This window comes from Muscardinus avellanarius, assembly GCF_963383645.1.
Source record: "Muscardinus avellanarius genome assembly, chromosome: 3".
NCBI lineage: Eukaryota > Metazoa > Chordata > Mammalia > Rodentia > Gliridae > Muscardinus > Muscardinus avellanarius.
The window spans coordinates 4,422,346-4,440,308 of NC_137788.1; the positions used below are offsets into that span (position 1 = coordinate 4,422,346).

General features: G+C 56.1%; 1 protein-coding gene across 1 annotated transcript in view; it reads right to left on the reverse strand.

Annotated features, from left to right (window-relative positions):
• CHD5 (chromodomain helicase DNA binding protein 5) overlaps window positions 1-9,121 on the reverse strand; it is a gene marked incomplete at both ends in the record, with an annotated part of 61,783 nt that extends 52,662 nt beyond the window's left edge. The window contains one exon of the mRNA XM_080691260.1: window positions 9,043-9,121. Within this exon, the coding sequence (XP_080547386.1) occupies window positions 9,043-9,121 (79 nt within the window). The remainder of the gene's footprint in view (window positions 1-9,042) is intronic.
• Between the last annotated feature and the right edge of the window lie 8,842 nt (window positions 9,122-17,963).

Sequence of the window (17,963 nt, forward strand, 5' to 3'; positions counted from 1 at the left end):
TTGCAAAAGCCCTCACTAAGTAGTAGCTGAGGCTGCTAACCGATCCTCCTGTCTCAGCCTCCCGAATGCTGGGATTACAAGCGTGCGCCACCACGCCTGGCTTCCTGGGAAGCTTTTGCTACCATCATAATTGTCCAACCTACGAGCTGGGAGTATAAATTTTAAAAATAAAAATAAAAAATAGGGTTGGGGGTGTAGCTCGGAGATACAATGCCCCTGGTTTTTTATTCCCAGTACCGCAAAAAAAAAAAAAAAAGAATAAAAAATAGGGCTGGGGGTGTTGCTCAGAGGTAGAATGCCCCTGGGTTCCATCCCCAGTACTGCAAAACAAAAAAAGAAGAGGAAAGAAAGAAAGAAAGAAAGAAGGAAAGAAAGGGAGAGAAAAGATAGAAAAGAAAAGAAAACAGAAAGTAATTGTTCAACCTACTAGCAGGCTGTGCACCACCCACTGTGGGGACAGACAGAGGCAGCTCTACCCAGGTCACTGGGCCGCTTGCCTGGGACCCTTGCATCCCCATTCCCTCCCAAGGGAGGGCAGGAAGGCACCCATGGTCCTGATGACCCAAGAGTGGCGCAGCTTCAGCCACACGCCGGGCTCAGAGGGCGCTGCTGACCCGCTATTTCTGCGCCCTGTAGGGCAGACGGTAGACACATGCCACGCCCCCACCAGGGCATGGTGGGGCTGCCCCAGCCAGGGGGCAAGTCCTACTCTGTTAGCACAGCCCCCAGGAGCCCAGGGTGCTTAAAACATAAGATCACTGCAAAACAGCTAGGCAAGCCGAGCGTGGTGACTCACGCTTGTAATCCCAGCGCTTGGGAGGCTGAGACAGGAGGATGCACAGGTTCGAAGCCAGCCTCAGCTAATTTGTGAGGCTCTCAGCAACTTAGTGAGACCCTGTTTCCAATTAAAATAGAAAATAGGTCTGGGAATGTAACATGGAGGCAAAAAGCCCCTAGATTCCACTCTCCAGAATCACACACACACACACACACACACACACACACACACACACACAAACCAGCTAGGCAGACACAGAGATGGAGACAGGTTCCAGGCAGGGCGTAGGGAGGTGGCTCAGCAGAGGTGATGAGAGTGAGTTCTGAGTACAGGGCATCCCAGGAGGGCCAGGGAAGAAAGTCCTGACCAGCACAGAGAGCAGCTGCTGAGGAGGAACCCATGTAGAGGGTGCAGCTGCAGGGCACAGGGGCCACCCCGAAGTTGGACTGACAGGGGCCAGACCCCCAGCGCAGCCAGGCTGAGGCCAGGGGCTGCCGGAGCTGACCTCATCCTTTTCCTTTGCCTTGGATGTGCCAGGGCCAGGATTTTTTAAACCAGCTGAAAATGTGCACGGGGCCCCCTAGGGTGGTCCTGGGAGTGGAGGCATGGGGCTGGCAGGAAGCCTGCCCGGGCCAGGGTGGCCGAGGGGCCGCCACCCACACCTGCCGGCTTCCCCTCCACGGGAGACCGCCTGGGCAGAGCCACCCCACCCCCTCGCCGTGTTCAACACTGGTTATGTAACGGCTGCAGGCTGATGCAATCTCGGAGGGGGGGCTCTCCCTCCTGCCTCCTCCAGGCTGTCCCCTGCCCCCACCCAGCAGGGCGGTCCCTCGCACATGGACCTTGGGAAGCCCAGCCCAGCACACAGTCCCTGCCTGACCAGCAGGACAGACAGAGGGGCGCACAGGTGGCCACGGAGGCTCTAAAGGAAGCCTGTGGTCTTCCCTGGTGTGACCTCACCCCAATGGGCACACCTGGCCCCAGACCCCTCCCCCACGGTCACACCCCTCAGAAGACCTCACAGCCCAGCTCCATGCCTGATAAAAATCCCCCTCCAGGAAGGTTCCAGAGCTGGCACACAGGATGGGGACTGGCGCTGCACGCCCCACCTCTGACAGGCCCTTTCTGTCCCCACCTGGCTTCTGCCACTCTGAGACAGCCCCAGCCCTCCCCACCCACTCGGCCCCTCTCAGGCCCTGAGACCCCGCCCAGCTCCGGCCCTGCCCCCAGCTGGCAGGGACTGAGCAGAGGTGCAGAGGGTTCTGAAAGGCGGGACAAACAGACTATGGTCAGGGGGATCCAACGGCCTGGCCCTGGACTCCTCCTCTGGCTATCTCCTGGGCCCTGGGGGCTACCCGCCCCATCTCCTTAGCCCTCCTGGCCGGGCCTCCTGCACCAGCCCTGCCCTCTAGGGCCCGAGCTTCCATCGATCCACCCAGCTATAATTAGGACCATTAGCCTGGTTGTCACCCACCCTCTGAGCTGCCCAAGCCTGGGGAGGGGCAGGGAGGCTGCTTCGGAGACAAGGAGCACAGAGGATGGAGTCTACCTAGCAGGGTGAGCCGGGCGGGCGTGGTGGTGAATGCCCGTAATACTGGTCCTGGTACGTGGGAGGCTGAGATGGGAGGATTGAAGGTTCAAGGACAGCCTCAGCAAGTAGTGAGACCCTGCTTCAAAACAAAAGAGGACTGGGAGTGTAACTTAGAGGTAGAATGCCCCTGTGCTCTGTGTGTGTGTGTGTGTGTGTGTGTGTGTGTGTGTGTGTGTGTGTGTGAAAACAGGGCCTTCTGCAGCTCTTCCTGAGCTCGGCCCAGCCCCTGGATAGCTCCCTACACACCCTGGCTCGGCCCTGCAAGCCCTTCCCAGGTAGCACAAGGCAATGGTACTATATAGCAGCCCCACATCTGCACACCACTGGCACCAAGCTGGAAGCACCTAGCAGCAATTAACTAGTGCCCACTTCCCTGCCAGGGAAGAACCACCACCCCGCTTTGCAGACACGGAAGGCTCGGCTCGGAGGATCTCATCACCTGCCCACATCTCAGCGCCATGGCTGCTGGCAGGTGGGAGAGCCGCACCGGAGCCTCCTTGAGTCCCCTGACCCCTCTCCCCAGGCAGGGGCTCCTCCCAGAAGCCGGCATTTCAACAGCATGTCTGGTGTGCCAAGCTCGGGGCTGCACCCTGGGGACGCTGAGGGGTCTGCAAGGTGGCAGGGCCCCTCAGAGAGATGGGGCTCACACACACCCCGGGAAAGCCCTGCAGGGCTCCAGCCCAGGCCTCCTCTGGCGAGGCGGAGGGCAGAGCCAAGGAAGCTGCCAGGGAGCTCTGCAAACACGCGCTGATGTGAAGAAAGAAAAGCCCCTGTTTGTGGAGGGAAGTCATGTCATTCCGGATGGTGGAAGGACTTGGAGGCCGAGCCAGGAGCTGGGAGGAGCGCTCCGTAGCCAGGGTCTGGGCCTGCCGGTCTGACAGTGATGGAATCGGCTCAGCACCACGTTCCCTCAGGGCTTGGGGACAGGGATGCTGTTCCCCAGCCCCAGCCCAGCTCCAAGAAGGGAACAAGACTCCCTGGTGGCCAGGAGGAGGGAGGGGCGGGGCACCATTTGGACTTCAAACCACAACCCCTTCCCAGCTTTGGTTCCCATCTCTAAAATGGGCCTAATAGCCGGGCGAGGTGGCGCACGCTTGTAATCCCAACATTTGAGAGGCTGAGACCAGAGGATCGTGGTTCGCGGACAGCCTCAGCTACTTAGTGAGGCCCTCTGCAACTCAGTGAGACCCTGTTTCAAAATAAAGAATAAAAAATTGGGCAGGGGGTATAGCTCGGAGGTCAAATGCCTCTGGGTTTCATCCCCAGACCCACAAAAAATAAATAAGTAAATAAATAAATAAATAAATAAATAAATAAATAAAATAGGCCTAAGACCGCAGCCTTTCTCCCAGGCAATGAAAGAATTAGACACCAAAAGCAGATCCCCAGGAGCCCAGCAACACAGGCGAGCGCAGGAGGGGAGTGGCGGCGTGGGGTGGGGGAGTCTCTGGGCACTAAAGGGCCAGCAGTTCTGGCCAAGGAGACTAAAATCCCCATTAGTTCTTTCTTGGACTTTCCCCCGTGACACAGGTCCTGTGCTGTTGGGGTGGGGACAGAGCTGCACTCCCGCCCAAGAAGTGATTAATAATTTATTTATGACATTTAACAAAACCCAGACATCACCTCATTGGCGTCTCATCAAAAGAAAGTGCCTGTGCTGAGAGGGACGGAAGGAGCGGAGAGTAGGCCAGGCTTCTCCCCACCGTGATGGGGCCCAGGGCCGCAGGGGAGGCTGGCTCAGGACATGATGGCAGCCAAGAAAGAGGGCTGGGGGTGGGTCTGGAGGCGGGAAAGCAAAACGGGAAGAGGAGCAAGAGACTGAGTGGATGGAGACAAAGGGGACGGAGTGAGAGAGGCTGGACACAGCTATGGACATGAGGCCGGGAGCCTCAAGGTGTCCTCTGCAAGAGCCCAGAAAGTTAGATACCTCACTCAGCACCTCACTCGGAAGACACGCAGGAAATCTGTTATGTGGATGTTTACGTGGATGGATGCAGTGAGGGAGGGAGAGATGGATGGTGAATGGCAGGTGGACAGCTGGTGGGTAAACGGATGGATGGATGAAGGAATGGGTGGTGGACGGATGGACGGATGGATTGTAGATGGATAGGTGGATGGGTAGATGGGTAATGAAGGTATGAATGGTGAATGGATGGAAGATGGATGCAGGGATGATTGGTAGGTAGATGTTGGCTGGCTGGATCAATAATTCATAGGTAGATGCTGGATGGATAGGTGGATGGATAGATGGATGGACGAATGTATGAATGGAATGGTGGATGGATGGATTGGTAGATACATGCTGGCTGGCTGGCTGATTCGTAGGTGGATGCTGGATAGATGGAAGGATGGATGGATGGATGGAAGGATGGATGGATGGAAGGATGGATGGATGGATGGATGGAAGGATGGATGGATGGAAGGATGGTAGATGGACAGATGATTGGTAGATGCTGACTGGGTGATGCTGGATGGATGTTGGATGGATGGACGGATGGATGGATGGTGGATGGATGGATGGATGGATGGTGGATGGATGGATGATTGGTAGTTCGATGCTGGCTGGGTGATTCATAGGTGGATGCTGGGTGGAGAGGTGGTTGATGGATGAAAGAATGTATGAGTGGTGGGCGGATGGGTGGGTGGAGAGTAAAAGGTCAGCTGGCTGGTTTTACAGGTGAAGAGGTAGCGGCTGGGTTGGGCACGCAGACACATGGATGGAGATGGACAGCTGGGTGGATAACTAAACAAAATGATGAAATGACAGGTGCATCTTGGTCCTTCATCAGCTTGGAACGAGAATCATTCCATCAACCACCACTAAGCAAGGGACCGGGCCAAGCGTGCCAGTCCCCTTGCCTCTCTCCTCCCCAAAAGAGCAATGCAATCGGGCTGCCCGGAACACACACACACACACACACACACACACACACACACACACACACACACTTCTCGAGAAGGGCAAGCTAAGAAAGCAGGCAAGGCGAAGGGGCGGAGAGGCCTTGGAATCACGACAGCCACTCTCTCCTGGGCCCTGAGGCGGAGGAGCCTAAGGTGTTCATGCAGGCAGTTCCAGTCCTGTGGGCAGAGGACACAGGCTGCCCGGTGGCCCGGGGGTCAGAGGGGTCCCTGCCTGGCCAGAGGACAACCTGGGCTCGGCAGCTCGGCTGGAACTGCAAAGGAGCTAGACCAACTGAGCAGGAATCTCACCAGCCCACAGTGGCCCTGTGGGGGCTCAGAGCCACGGCTCCAGAGGAAAACCTCAGGGGCCGGCACCTCTCCGCATCCCTCCAGCCCCTCCTCCTGCCCAGGTTCCCACTCCCCACAGCTTACGGGATGAGCGTGCAAGTCTCAAAAGCATCTCCTTGAGAGGGCAGGACGGCTGCCCCCTGCGCTGGGCTAATCATACCAAGCCCCGTTTATCAGGCGCCTATTACGTGCCGGGCACTGTGACATCAGCGCTCCGCACGCGCCGTCTCATGAGTCCTCACAATGGCCCTCTGTGAGGTGGCGAGCGCCAAGTCCCATTCTAGAGTGGGGACGCCAAGATGAGCTTGCCCACAGCCCTCAGCTAGCGAGCAGAGTCCGGGCCTTCTCCATACAGCTTGCGTGCACACGCACCCGTGTGTGGTGTGGGGCGTGCACACACACATGCAAGCACATTACTGGAGATTGACCCCAAGAGCATTCTGCCTCTGCGCTAAATTCTCAGCCCACATCCCTCCACCATTTTTTTTCTTGCAGTACCGCAGATTGAACCCAGGAGTACTCTACCTCCAAGCTACACCCCTAGCCCTATTTTTTTAATTCGTGTGTGTGTGTGTGTGTGTGTGTGTGTGTGTGTGTGTGTGTGGTACTGGGGATGGAACCCAGGAGCACTGTGCCTTCGAGCTACACCCCAGCCCTATGTTTTAGTTTGTTTTGTTTTGTTTTGCATTACTGGGGATGGAACCCAGGGCATTCTACCTCTAAACTACACTCCCAGCCCTATTTTTTATTCTTTATTTTGAAACAGGGCCTCACTAGGTTGCAAAGGGCCTCACTAAGTTGCTGAGGCTGTCCTGAACCTCAATCCTACTGTCTCAGCCTCCCAAGTACTGGGATTACAAGTGTGCGCCACCACACCCAGCTCCTCCTGTTTTTTTTTTGTTTGTTTGTTTTTGTTTTTTCTTGAGACAGTTTCTCACTAAATTGTCCAGACTCAAACTTGCAGTCCTCCTGTCTTACCATTTCCAGGGGCTGGCCTCCGTCCAGTTCTGTAGCTCTCACTTGGGCCCTCCACATTCCCCAAAGAATTTGGCAACTGCTGGTCCCTGAGCCACAGAGGTGGGTACCCACCCCACCTTCCTCCTGGGAGCAGACTCACCCACCGGCCACAAAGCCAGAGAGCTGACTGAGGGTGGGTGGGAGCAAGAATCCTGCTGAGCCAGCAAGGGCCACTCCCACCACAACTAGGGAAGATGGGAGACAGCAGAGTACAGGGGGGAAAATAAAAAGGTTTGACAATTAACTAGACTACCGCAGTGGATTTAAAAGTTAGTTTGACAGCTCCCGCTATACGAGCTCCTCCAGTCTCCAACTGAAATGTTTTGAAAGCAGCAGTCTCAGGGGTTCTGCCCCGACAGAGCAAGAGGGCAGGTGGGCCAGCACTGCAGAAAAGACACGAGGCTTGGGCTGCGACCACCGTTCCGTCCCTCTGCCCTCGGCCACTGAGACCACAACCACCTCTCGGGCACCCTTGGCTCCGGGCGCTGAACATGGCAGGTGGTCGAGGGAATTCCACTCAAAGGGGAGCCCTCTGGCACAGAAATGGACAGACAATAATATTCCAGAGAACAAAAAGTGCTGCCAAGAAGATAAAGCATTAAAGTGGGTCTGAGCCGGGCGTGGTGGTACATGCTTCTCTTCCCAGTACTTGGGAGGCTGAGACAGGAGCTCCAAGGGTTTGCAGCCAGCCTCAGCTACTTAGTGAGAGCGTCTGCAACTTAGTAAGACCCTGCTTCCAAATAAAAAATTTTTAAAAGGGGTGGGGTGTAGCTCAGAGGTAGAATGCCCCTGGGTTCAATTCACAGTACCGCTAATTAATTAATTAATTAATTAATGTGAGCCAGGTGTGGTAGCACACGCATGTAATCCTAGAATTTGGGAGGCTGAGACAGGAGGATCGCAGTTCCCGGTCAGCTTCAGCTACTCAATGAAGCCCTTTGCAACTCAGTGAGACCTTGTTTCAAAATAAAGAATAAAAAATAGGGCTGTAGGTATAGCTCATAGGTAGAATGCCCCTGGTTTCCATCCCCAGTACAGCCAAAAAAAATAAAAAAGTAGGGCTGGGGGTGTAGCTCAGAGGTAGAATGCCCCTGGGTTCAATCTGCATAATTGCAGTAAAAATAAAAGTGGGTCTGAGAGGGTCTGCGATGGGGCCTCACATGCGCAGGGATGGAGGAGGGTCTCCCAGGGTGGCAGCAGAGCCGAGGCCTAAATGGCCGGGAGAAAGCCATGAGCCAGGGAGTCAGAGGTCACCACCAAGGCCCAAGGGCGAATGGACCAGCATGGCCCAGGAGGCCCACGCGGTTGCCCTGGTGGAAAATACGGGCCAGCCAGGGGTCCAAGCTGTCCATGTGTCCACGGTGACCCTGGCTTTGGGAGAGGGGGTCGGTGAGGACCGGCAGGAAAGCACCAGCCGGAGGGGATAGAGGCTCGCCCTGGGAACCGGGGCACGCAGGAGTCTGGCACTCAAGATGGGTGGGGCCCGAATCCCCAGGTCAGGGGAGCAAGAGGGCAGGGCGTCTCCTCTGCTGGGCAGCCTAGGAAGTGGGTCCAACACAGGCCCTGGGCACAACCTCCCCCCTGCCCTGGAGAAAACGCATCCAAACCCTCTCACCCCAGCAGTGCGCTGGGTGCCCACCAGCCTGGGGGCACCCCTGCCTCCTCCCCTCCCCAAGCTCTGTACCCCAACACTCGGGGAGAGTCAGAGATGAGGCAGGGCTGGGGACCGGGGACTCCATCTGAGGGTCCAGAAATGGGCCTGTGCTTATAAGCGTGGCTGCCCACTCCCCGGGTCGGTGCCACAAAGGGCCACACCCCAAACCCATAGGGAGTCTCCGTGAGGAGCCCAGCTCCCGGGGAGAAATCGGCCGCAGGTGGGTCTCCTGGCATGTGCGGGCCTCAGTGTCCCCTAGGCGAAGGAGTTGAGTCTACCGACCTGGGAATGGAACTGGCATTGTCCAGGCGACCCCTCCCCACCCCCGCTGCCCTGGCCCAGCCCCCCCGGTTGCTGACTTGGCCTGACTCTTAGGTGAGGTCAGGGCCAGGCTCCCCCGGCCCCAGGACCCCGGCAGACACCTGAGCCGAGCGGGGACTGCGGGGCGGGGGGCGTGGCCACCGTGCACGCTCCCCGGCGGCCTGGAGCCGCTCCTGCCTCTGCTGCGGAGCGGGAGTCGGGTTACCGGGTGCAGACGCTCCCATCCCGGGGGGGGATTCACGCCGCCCCCCGCCCCGCCGGCAAGTCCGGAGGGCCGCGCACAAGTGCGTGCGCGCGGTGCTGGACGCGGGCAGGGCGGCGGGGCCGGCGGGGTCGCCTGCAGGTGCCCGACGCGCGGCCGGAGCGAGCGGGGCGGCCTGGGCTCCGCGGCGGGGCCATCGCGCCCCCCGCCCGCGCCCCCCGCCCGCTCACCTGACATCTCGTCCTCGTTCTCCATCGCGTCGGCGAAGAGCCGCGGCAGCTCCTCCTCGGCGCCCAGCGGGCCCCGCATGCCCGGCGCGGGGGAGGGGAGGTGGGCGCCCCCCCGCCGCCGGGCGCGGTGCCAGCCTTAACCCCCGCGCTGCCGGGCGGGCGCGCGCGGCGGGCGAGGCGGCCTCGGCGAGAAGATGGCGGCCGCCGGCCCCCCGCCCCCGTGTCGCCCCTCGCTCCGGCCGCCCTCGCCGCCCGCACCGCCGAGCCCGCAGCCCGAGTCCCGCAGCCCGCCGAGGGTGGCGGCGGCAGCGCCCGCGGCACGGCGCGGCGGGGGGGCGGCACACATGCCCGGATTGTGACGTCCAGTCTGGTTGCTGTGGCAACCCCATCCCATCGCTCCGGCAGCGGGACTAGTTAACAGCACGGAACAAGTTGGGGACTAGTCCCGAGCCGCGGGCCGAGCGCAGGGGACGGGGCGCTCCGGCAGGGGGAGCCGTCGAGGCGCCCCCGACCCGACGGCGGGGCGGAGCGGGGCCTGGACCCCAGGGCGCGGGCGAGGGGGAGACACGGCCCCGGGGAGGCGCCCCGCCCAGGACCCCCCAGGTGCGGGCGAGGGGGAGACAACGGCCTCGGGAGGCGCCCCGCCCAGGGCCCCCCAGGTGCGGGCGAGGGGGAGACACGGCCTCGGGGAGGCGCCAGGCCCAGGACCCCCAGGTGCGGGCGAGGGGGAGACACGGCCCCGGGGAGGCGCCAGGCCCAGGACCCCCAGGTGCGGGCTAGGGGGAGACACGGCCCCGGGGAGGCGCCAGGCCCAGGACCCCCAGGTGCGGGCGAGGGGGAGACACGGCCCCGGGGAGGCGCCAGGCCCAGGACCCCCAGGTGCGGGCGAGGGGGAGACACGGCCCCGGGGAGGCGCCAGGCCCAGGACCCCCCAGGTGCGGGCGAGGGGGAGACACGGCCCCGGGGAGGCGCCAGGCCCAGGACCCCCAGGTGCGGGCGAGGGGGAGACACGGCCCCGGGGAGGCGCCAGGCCCAGGACCCCCAGGTGCGGGCGAGGGGGAGACACGGCCCCGGGGAGGCGCCAGGCCCAGGAGCCCAAGGGCGCGGCCGGGGCTCAGGCAGCGAGCGAAAAGCTCCCCAGTGGCCACGCAGGTCCCCACCCACTCTACGTTCGGCCTTGGCCGGCTTCTAAGCCCCTTTCTAATGAGGATTAGAAGAAAAATGTGACCCGCATTTGGGGAGGGGGGCAGTCTGGAGACAGGTCCTGACTCCTCTAGAAGCCCAGGAGGGTCTCTGCCCGCCCCTGCTGGCAGCCCTGCTCAGGGCTCCACACGCCCGGCCCGGGTGGCGGCCACCAGAACTCGCACTCGGAAGCAGCTCCTGTCGCTCCCCGGCAGGCTCTGGTGGTTAGAGGTGAAGATGGAGGCCCGGCCCTGGGGAACAAGGCTGGACTTTTAAGCAAGCGCGGCTGCTGCAGCAAATCTTAAAGCTACTTTAGGAATGTGCGTAAGTTTCAGTGGCTGCAGGGTCACCGGCCCCCTCATCCCAGAGGGACCAGGGAGGGGAGGTCACTGCCTGTGGCCAGGCCCCTGGGGGCCAGCTGAGGACTGCTCCGCTGCCCGCTAGCAGGGAAGGAGGGACCTCTGGCACACACCCTCCGGTCTTGGCCCAGCACCTGCCCCATCCAGGCAGGCAGCGGCCAGTGCCCAGAGCCATGGCCAGTAGGGCAGTCCCGGGCCTGGCACCTTTGGAGAACTATGCAAATCACGTCTGCTTGGCTGAAGGTCCCCACACCCCTCCGCAGCCACCCCCTGCACAGGACCTCTTGGGAAAGTCACCAGAACCCAACCCGCTGGCCAGGAGGTGATGGCCAGCCCAGGAAGGGTCGGAAGATGTCAGCAAAGCTCTCCCCTCCTGCCGCCCAAATGACTGCGGCCAATCCCAAGCGGACTCTCTTCTTCATTCATTCCTGGGCAAACTGGCAGGTCTAGCCAGCCTTCAGGGATGGAGTGTAGGGTGCGGGGAATCCTCTCATTTCTCAGGTCTTCTACTTTATTATTTTGTATTGGGGACTGAACCCAGGGGGGTTCTACCTCTGAGTTATAACTCCATCCCTTTATTTATGTATTCATTCATTCATTTTTTTTGAAAGATCTCACTGAATCGCTGAGGTTATCCTCAAACCTGTGATTCTCCTGTCTCAGCCTCCCAAGTATTGGGGTTATAGATGTACACCACCACACCTTTCTTATGTTGACACAGGATCTTGCTAAATTGCTGAGCTCGGCCTTGAACTGTGATCCCGGTCTCAGCCTCCCAAGCACAGGGTCACAGGCATGTGCCACCGTGCTCAGCTGTATCAGAACATCTTTTTTTTTTTTTTTTTTTTTTTTTTTTACCGTGTGGGTATGGAACCCAGGAGCATTCTACCTTGTCCTATTTTTTATTCTTTATTTTGAAACAGGGTCTCACTGAGTTGCAAAGAGCCTCACTAAGTAGCTGAGGCTGTCCTCGAACCACGATCCTCCTGTCTCAGCCTCCCAAATGCTGGGATTACAAGTGTGTGCCACCACGCCTGGCTACTGTGTGTGTGTGTGTGTGTGTGTGTGTGTGTGTGTGTGTGTGTGTGTGTTACTGGGGATGGAACCCAGGGGGCCTTCTACCTCTGAGCTATACCTCTAAACCTATTTTATATTTTATTTGGAAAGAGTCTCACTAAGTTGCTGAGGGCCTCACTAAGCTGCTGAGGCTGGCTCGGAACCTGGGGACCTCCTGTCTCAGCCTCCCAAGTACTGGGATTACAAGCGTGCACCACCATGCCCAGCTCAGATCTTTTTTTTTTTTTTTTTTTTTTTTGGTATTACGGATGGAACCCAGGGGCTTTCTACCTCCGGGATACACTCCCAGACCTATTTTTTAATTTTTATTTGGAAACAAGGTCTCACTAGGTTGCGGACAGTCTCACTAAGTAGCTGAGGCTGGCTTTGAACCTACGAACCTTCTGTCCCAGCCTCCTAAGTACTGAGATTACAAGCGTGCACCACCATGCCCAGCTCAGATCATCTTTAATTACTCTGTAGACAGAGATCTGGGACCAGCATCTTGCAGGGCCTACATCTTCCCTGGAGGACTTCCTGACTTCTTACAGACCACTGGTCTTCCTGACTGATAATCATCCAGGCAAATAGCCCTACACTCCAGCAAACATGGCTACCTCCATTGCCAGCCCCCAACACCTGCCTAATGACGGGCATTAGACCCTTTCAAAGTTCCCCTGACCCTCTGCAGAGAACTGCAATTTAGATTTCTCAGAACCAGAAAGCCCCCACATATGTGCACGCACGTGTGTGTGTGCACGCACACACCATTAACCTTGGCTCCAGTTCCCAAGGCGAGGCTGAGAAAGTCAAGACATCGTTCAAGAAGGAAAAGCTCCAACTGCTTAATTTGCAACAAATTAGAGCTGAGATGCTCGGCACTCAAGATGCCCTCCCCGCCTCATCTTCCCCAGCCCGCAGCTCAGCTGCGGCAGCTCCTAGCCAAGGGCTGAGCCAGACAGCACCGCTGGAAGACACCAGAGGGGCTCTGACTACACACCCCCGTCGTTTTTAAAGGAGTGCTCTAAACTAGTCGATGTGTATTTTCATGACAAGGGACCTGCAAATGCTTTATGTTAAAAGCCATCCCTAGCTGGGCATGGTGGCGCACACTTGTAATCCCCCGGCTAGGGAGGCGGAGACAGGAGGATCGCGCTGGTTCGAAGCCAGCCACGCTGGCTTAAGAGACCCTGTTTCCAAACAAAAAAATGAAAATAGGTCTGAGAGTGTAGCCCGGAGGTAGAAGGGCTTCCAGGAACCCCAGTACCGCCAAAAAAAAAAAAAAAGCCATCCCTAGCCGGACGTGGTGGTGCACACGCTTCTAATCCCCGCACTTGGGAGGCGGAGACAGGAGGAAGCCAGCTGAGCTGGCTTAAGAGACCCTATTTCCAAATAAAAATATAAAAAAAATAGATCTGGGAGCGTAGCCCGGAGGTGGTAGGGCTTCCAGGAACCCCAGCACCACAAAAATATAAAATAAAAGCCATCCCTAAACCGGGCGTGGTGGCACCTACTTGTAATCCCAGCATTTGGGAGGCTGAGACAGGAGGACCACTCAGGTTTGAAGCCAGCCTCAGCTACTTAGTGAGATCCCGTTTCCAAATAAAATATAAAATAAGTCTGGAAGTGTAGCTCGGAGGTAGAAAAGCTCCCGAGTTCCATTCCCAGTAACACACACACACACACACACACACACACACACACACACACAGCCATCCCTAAAAGGCTGAACATTCAAGACATTCCGCAGTTATGAGAACAGCCTATTGTTAGGGTTATAGTTTCAGGAGACAAGAATCTGGTGTTTGCTGATCACACGGTTTGTAATTACACCTGTGATGATTCAAAAAATCAAAATATTTTTAAAATATATTGGCTGCAGAAGTGTCAAGGGAAATTTCTTTTTCCAAGAATAGAGTTAAAGTAGCTAATCACCGTCAGCACTAGGTCTCCAATCCTGGGCCACGTAAAGTGGTCACACGGCACACAAGACCTCCACGGTTCCTGCAGGGACCGGTCTCCGCACCCAGGCTGCGTGATGAACGCGTCACCACCCTAGGCTTCTGCGGGATCCAGCCTCCTGCTCCTGGGGAGAGTGCGCCATTAGGACGGCAGGGTCCCATAGATGGGCGGGCCTGCATCCCTCAGCAGCACCAAGACCAGGCTCCCACTTGAAGGGTTTTTCTGACCTTGCACAAACCCCTTAGGGGTCTGGGAGGAGATTGGAGCTTCTCAGAAAGGGAAGTTTGGGGGGCTGAGGACATAGCTCTGTAGTAGAGTGCTTGCCAGGCAATGCACAGGGCCCTGGGTTCAATCCCAAGCACCGCAAAAAAAAAAAAAAAAAAAATGCTGGGCATGGTGGCACACACTTGTAACCCCAGTATTTGGGAAACTGAGACAGAAGGATTGCAGGTTCCCAACCAGCCTCAGCTACTTAGTAAGGCCCTTTGCAATTTAGTGAGATCTTGTTCCAAAATAAAGAATAGCCCAGCATGGTGGTGCACACTTGTAACCCCAGTATTTGGGAAACTGAGACAGAAGGATTGCAGGTTCCCAACCAGCCTCAGCTACTTAGTAAGGCCCTTTGCAATTTAGTGAGATCTTGTTCCAAAATAAAGAATAGCCCAGCATGGTGGTGCACACTTGTAATCCCAGCATTCGGGAGGCTGAGACCAGAGAATCACGGTTTGTGGACAGCCTCAGCTACTTAGTGAGGCCCTCTGCAACTTAGTGAGACCCTGTTTCAAAAGAAAGAATAAAAAATAGGGCAAGGGGTGTAGCTCAGAGGTCGAATGCCCCTGGGTTCCATCCCCAGACCCACAAAAAAAAAAAAAAAGAATAAAAAATAGGCCTCACTAAGTAGCTGAGCTACCAAAAAAAAAAAAAAAAAAAAAAATAGGGCTGGGGTATAGCTCAGAGGTAGAATTCCCCCCAGGGGATTCCATCCCCAGTACTGCAAAAAAAAAAACAAAAAAAAAAAGTGTTAGCCTTGAACCTGATAGGCATTAAGTAGCTAACTCACTGGCAGGTCAGCGAAGCCTTAGACTGAAATGCCAGCTTGGTCTAAAGTAGCTTAGAACGTGAATCTGGGGCGATGGCACATGCCCATTATTCCAGAACTTGGGGAGGTTGAAACAGGAGGATCAGATGTGAGGCCAGCCTAGGCCACTTAGTGAAACCCTCAACAGCTTAGAAAGGCCATGTTTCAAATTTTAAAAAAGGGCGGGGGTGGATGTCAGAGGTGACTGCCCTGGGCTGACTCCCCAGGAACAAGAAAGAATTAAATGTGGTTCTCAAATCCAGTGCAAAATCAGGAAAGTGGGGAGATTAGGAACTAGTGGGGTTTCGTTGCTAAAGACAAGCACCATTGTAGGTCACCTAGAGCTTTCAGCACAACCTGCCTGCTGGGAGGGCAAAGCCCTCACGCCCTCGCCCATCAGAGAAGCACCCCAGTTTATCCCCAACGCAGGTTATCATGACCCAGCCAGACCTCCTCCATAGTGGAGGTCCTTCAGAGACATATGGGCATTCCCGTGTTTGTAGTGCTGGGATTGAAAAAGGGGCATTTCACCCTGAGCTACACCCCAGCTCCATTTTATTCTTTATTTGGAAACAGGGCCTCAGTAAGTTGCAGGATTCACTACTTTGCGGAGGCTGGCCACAAACCTGTGGGCATCATGTCTCAGCCTCCCAAGTACTACGGCTACACTGTGGGCCACCCCTCCAGGCTCCAATTTTTTTTTCCCAGTATTGGGGATGGAACACAGGGGAATTTTACCCCCCACCCAGCTACACCCCCAGCCCTAATGTGTGTGTGTGTGTGTGTGTGTGTGTGTGTGTGTGTGTGTGTGTGTTTGTTTTTGGTGGTACTGGGAGTGGGACCCAGGGGTTTCTCTACCTCCAGGTTATATTCCCAGCCCTATTTTATACTTTATTTTGGAAACAGGGTCTCACTAAGTTGCTGAGAGCCTAAGTAGCTGAGGCTGGCTTTGAACCTGTGATCCTCCTGTCTCAGCCTCCCAAGTGCTGGGATTACAAGCGTGCACCACCACGCCTGGCTACCCAGCCCTAGTTTTAATTTATTTTGCAACAGGGTTCCACTGAGATGCAAAGGGCCTGAGTGGCTGAGGCTGTCCGCAAGAGATAGCAGCCTCCCAAATGCTGGGATTACCACGCCCAGCTCCATTTTTTTTTTTTTTTTTTTAATTTGGAAACAGGGTCTTGACAAATTGCTGAGGGCCTTACTAAGTAGCTGAGGCTAGCTTTGAGCCTGCAATCCTCCCATCTCAGCCTCACAAACACTGGAAAAACAGGCAATGCCCAGCTGGCCTGCAGCTTCTGACCCAACCAGCACTATCCAAGGGTACTGAAGGAGGGTCTGTCTCCTTGGCACTGCCAGCCCTGAGGCTTCTTTTAAGTTTCACATCCTAGGTTCGTCCTGCCTCCCTACTCACAACACTTACCAAATCTGGGAAGGTTTGTGTGTGTGTGTGTGTGTGTGTGTGTGTGTACATACACGTGCGCAGTTCTAGGGATCGAACTCAGGGGCATCCTACCTCTGAGCTACACTCCCAGCCCTATTTTATTCCTTATTTGTGGAGGGCCTCACAAGTTGCTGAGGCTGGCCACGAACCTGTGATCCTCCTATCTCAACCTCCCAAGTACTGAGATCACAGGCATGCACCAGCACACCCGGCTTGGAGGTCAAGTCACTAGCAAACAAAGGGAAGCAGATGTCCAAAACCACCAGACACTAACAGAGGGACAGCATCCCCACGCCGAGGTCCTTCCCACCTGCCGACACACCTAAAAGGCTGAAGTCTGGGACGCTGTCTGGGCATCCCCGGAAAGCAACTGCCTTACAGGTAGTGGCCATGGTTAAACTCCCGTACGTCCCATCGCTCGACACCTCTGCAGCGCAGAGGCAGGGCTCAGCAAACGTCAGCTCCGTGTGTCGACACTTGGCTCTTAAGACCACACATCCTATGCTCAGAAACACGCTTTCCCCCTGAAGTCAGAGGGGACCGCGGGGGCTTCTGAAGACCTTTACAAAGGATCCCATCCTTGCAAGCACTTGAGGACGGCTCGGCTTGGCTGCACCCACACACACAAGGGGAGGGCCTTGGCAGCAACCGGAGATGGCAGGCTTAAAGCTCATACCAAAGTTCGATTTTGTGACCTGGGCAAACTTTACAGCTGAAGACCCTAGGACCTTGATGTCCCTACACACTGGCGTTTCTAGATCAGGCAGGTAGGCTCAAGGCCAGATACAAAGGAAAATGGAAGGGTCTGGGGCGCCCTGGGCCCAGCCGCCCAGGGCGTAATGCAACTCAGGCTCTCACTGCACATCCCCCCATGAGAAAGCTTGTTTCCGAGACTTCTCTCCAGGCTCCAGATCTGGGACGCTCTTTGGAGAGCACACTCATAGCCGTGGCCAGAGTCTGAGGCAAGATGGTACTGATGGGCTAATAAACTGGTCAAGACACTTTCCTCCACACCTAGTAAAGGCCCAGGTAACTCTGCACAGCACTCAACCAGGGACATTTAACAAATTAACATCCGCTCTTAGAAGAAAAAAGCCTTGCACATAATAGTAGCCATGTGCTAGCCACTTTAATATAAAATGTGATCAAAACTCAATTACAGAGTTCAAAGGCATAGAAAAACAAGTGTTTCAATTTTATTACATGTTCTAAGGTCTGGGACCAGTTTTTTTTTTTTAAAAGTACATGCTAATTTCAGCCCAACTAAAAATTACATGAAAACATCAATGCAACAAACAGGTAAAATTTGCAAATCCACGTCACAAATTTAAGGTGAATGATCATGGTTAAGGGACACAGAAAAGCAACGGATGCCTGGTTAGGTCTGAAAGAAACCCTGCCCTCTGTGGGGTGAGGGCAGGGAAGGAATGCAGACGATCCTGCCTCGTGAAATTTGCATAGAAATAGGAATTGAGAGACCTTGCCACAGGTGAAATTGCAAAGCCTCACGCGTTAAATTCAATCCAGGCACCAAATGTTACACTGAAGCCTCAGTGGGGCCTCAGCATTTCACTTCCAGCTCCGCAATTCACGGAGCGCACATTCATCTCAGGTGTGATCAGCTTTAAGGAAAGCTCTTTAAAAACATGAATTTGATATAACATAATTATAAAACAAGGCAGACATTCGTGCACTAGTGTTTGGATTTCAGGGCTTCAAAGGCATCAGGGGCTTGTTCAAAGTCAGCACCAAGGCTGGGCTCCAGCCTCTGCAACACTGGCACCAACCCCAGCGTGAAGCCTGGTTCTCTACAGATGTGCATGTGTGGTGGAGACGGAGC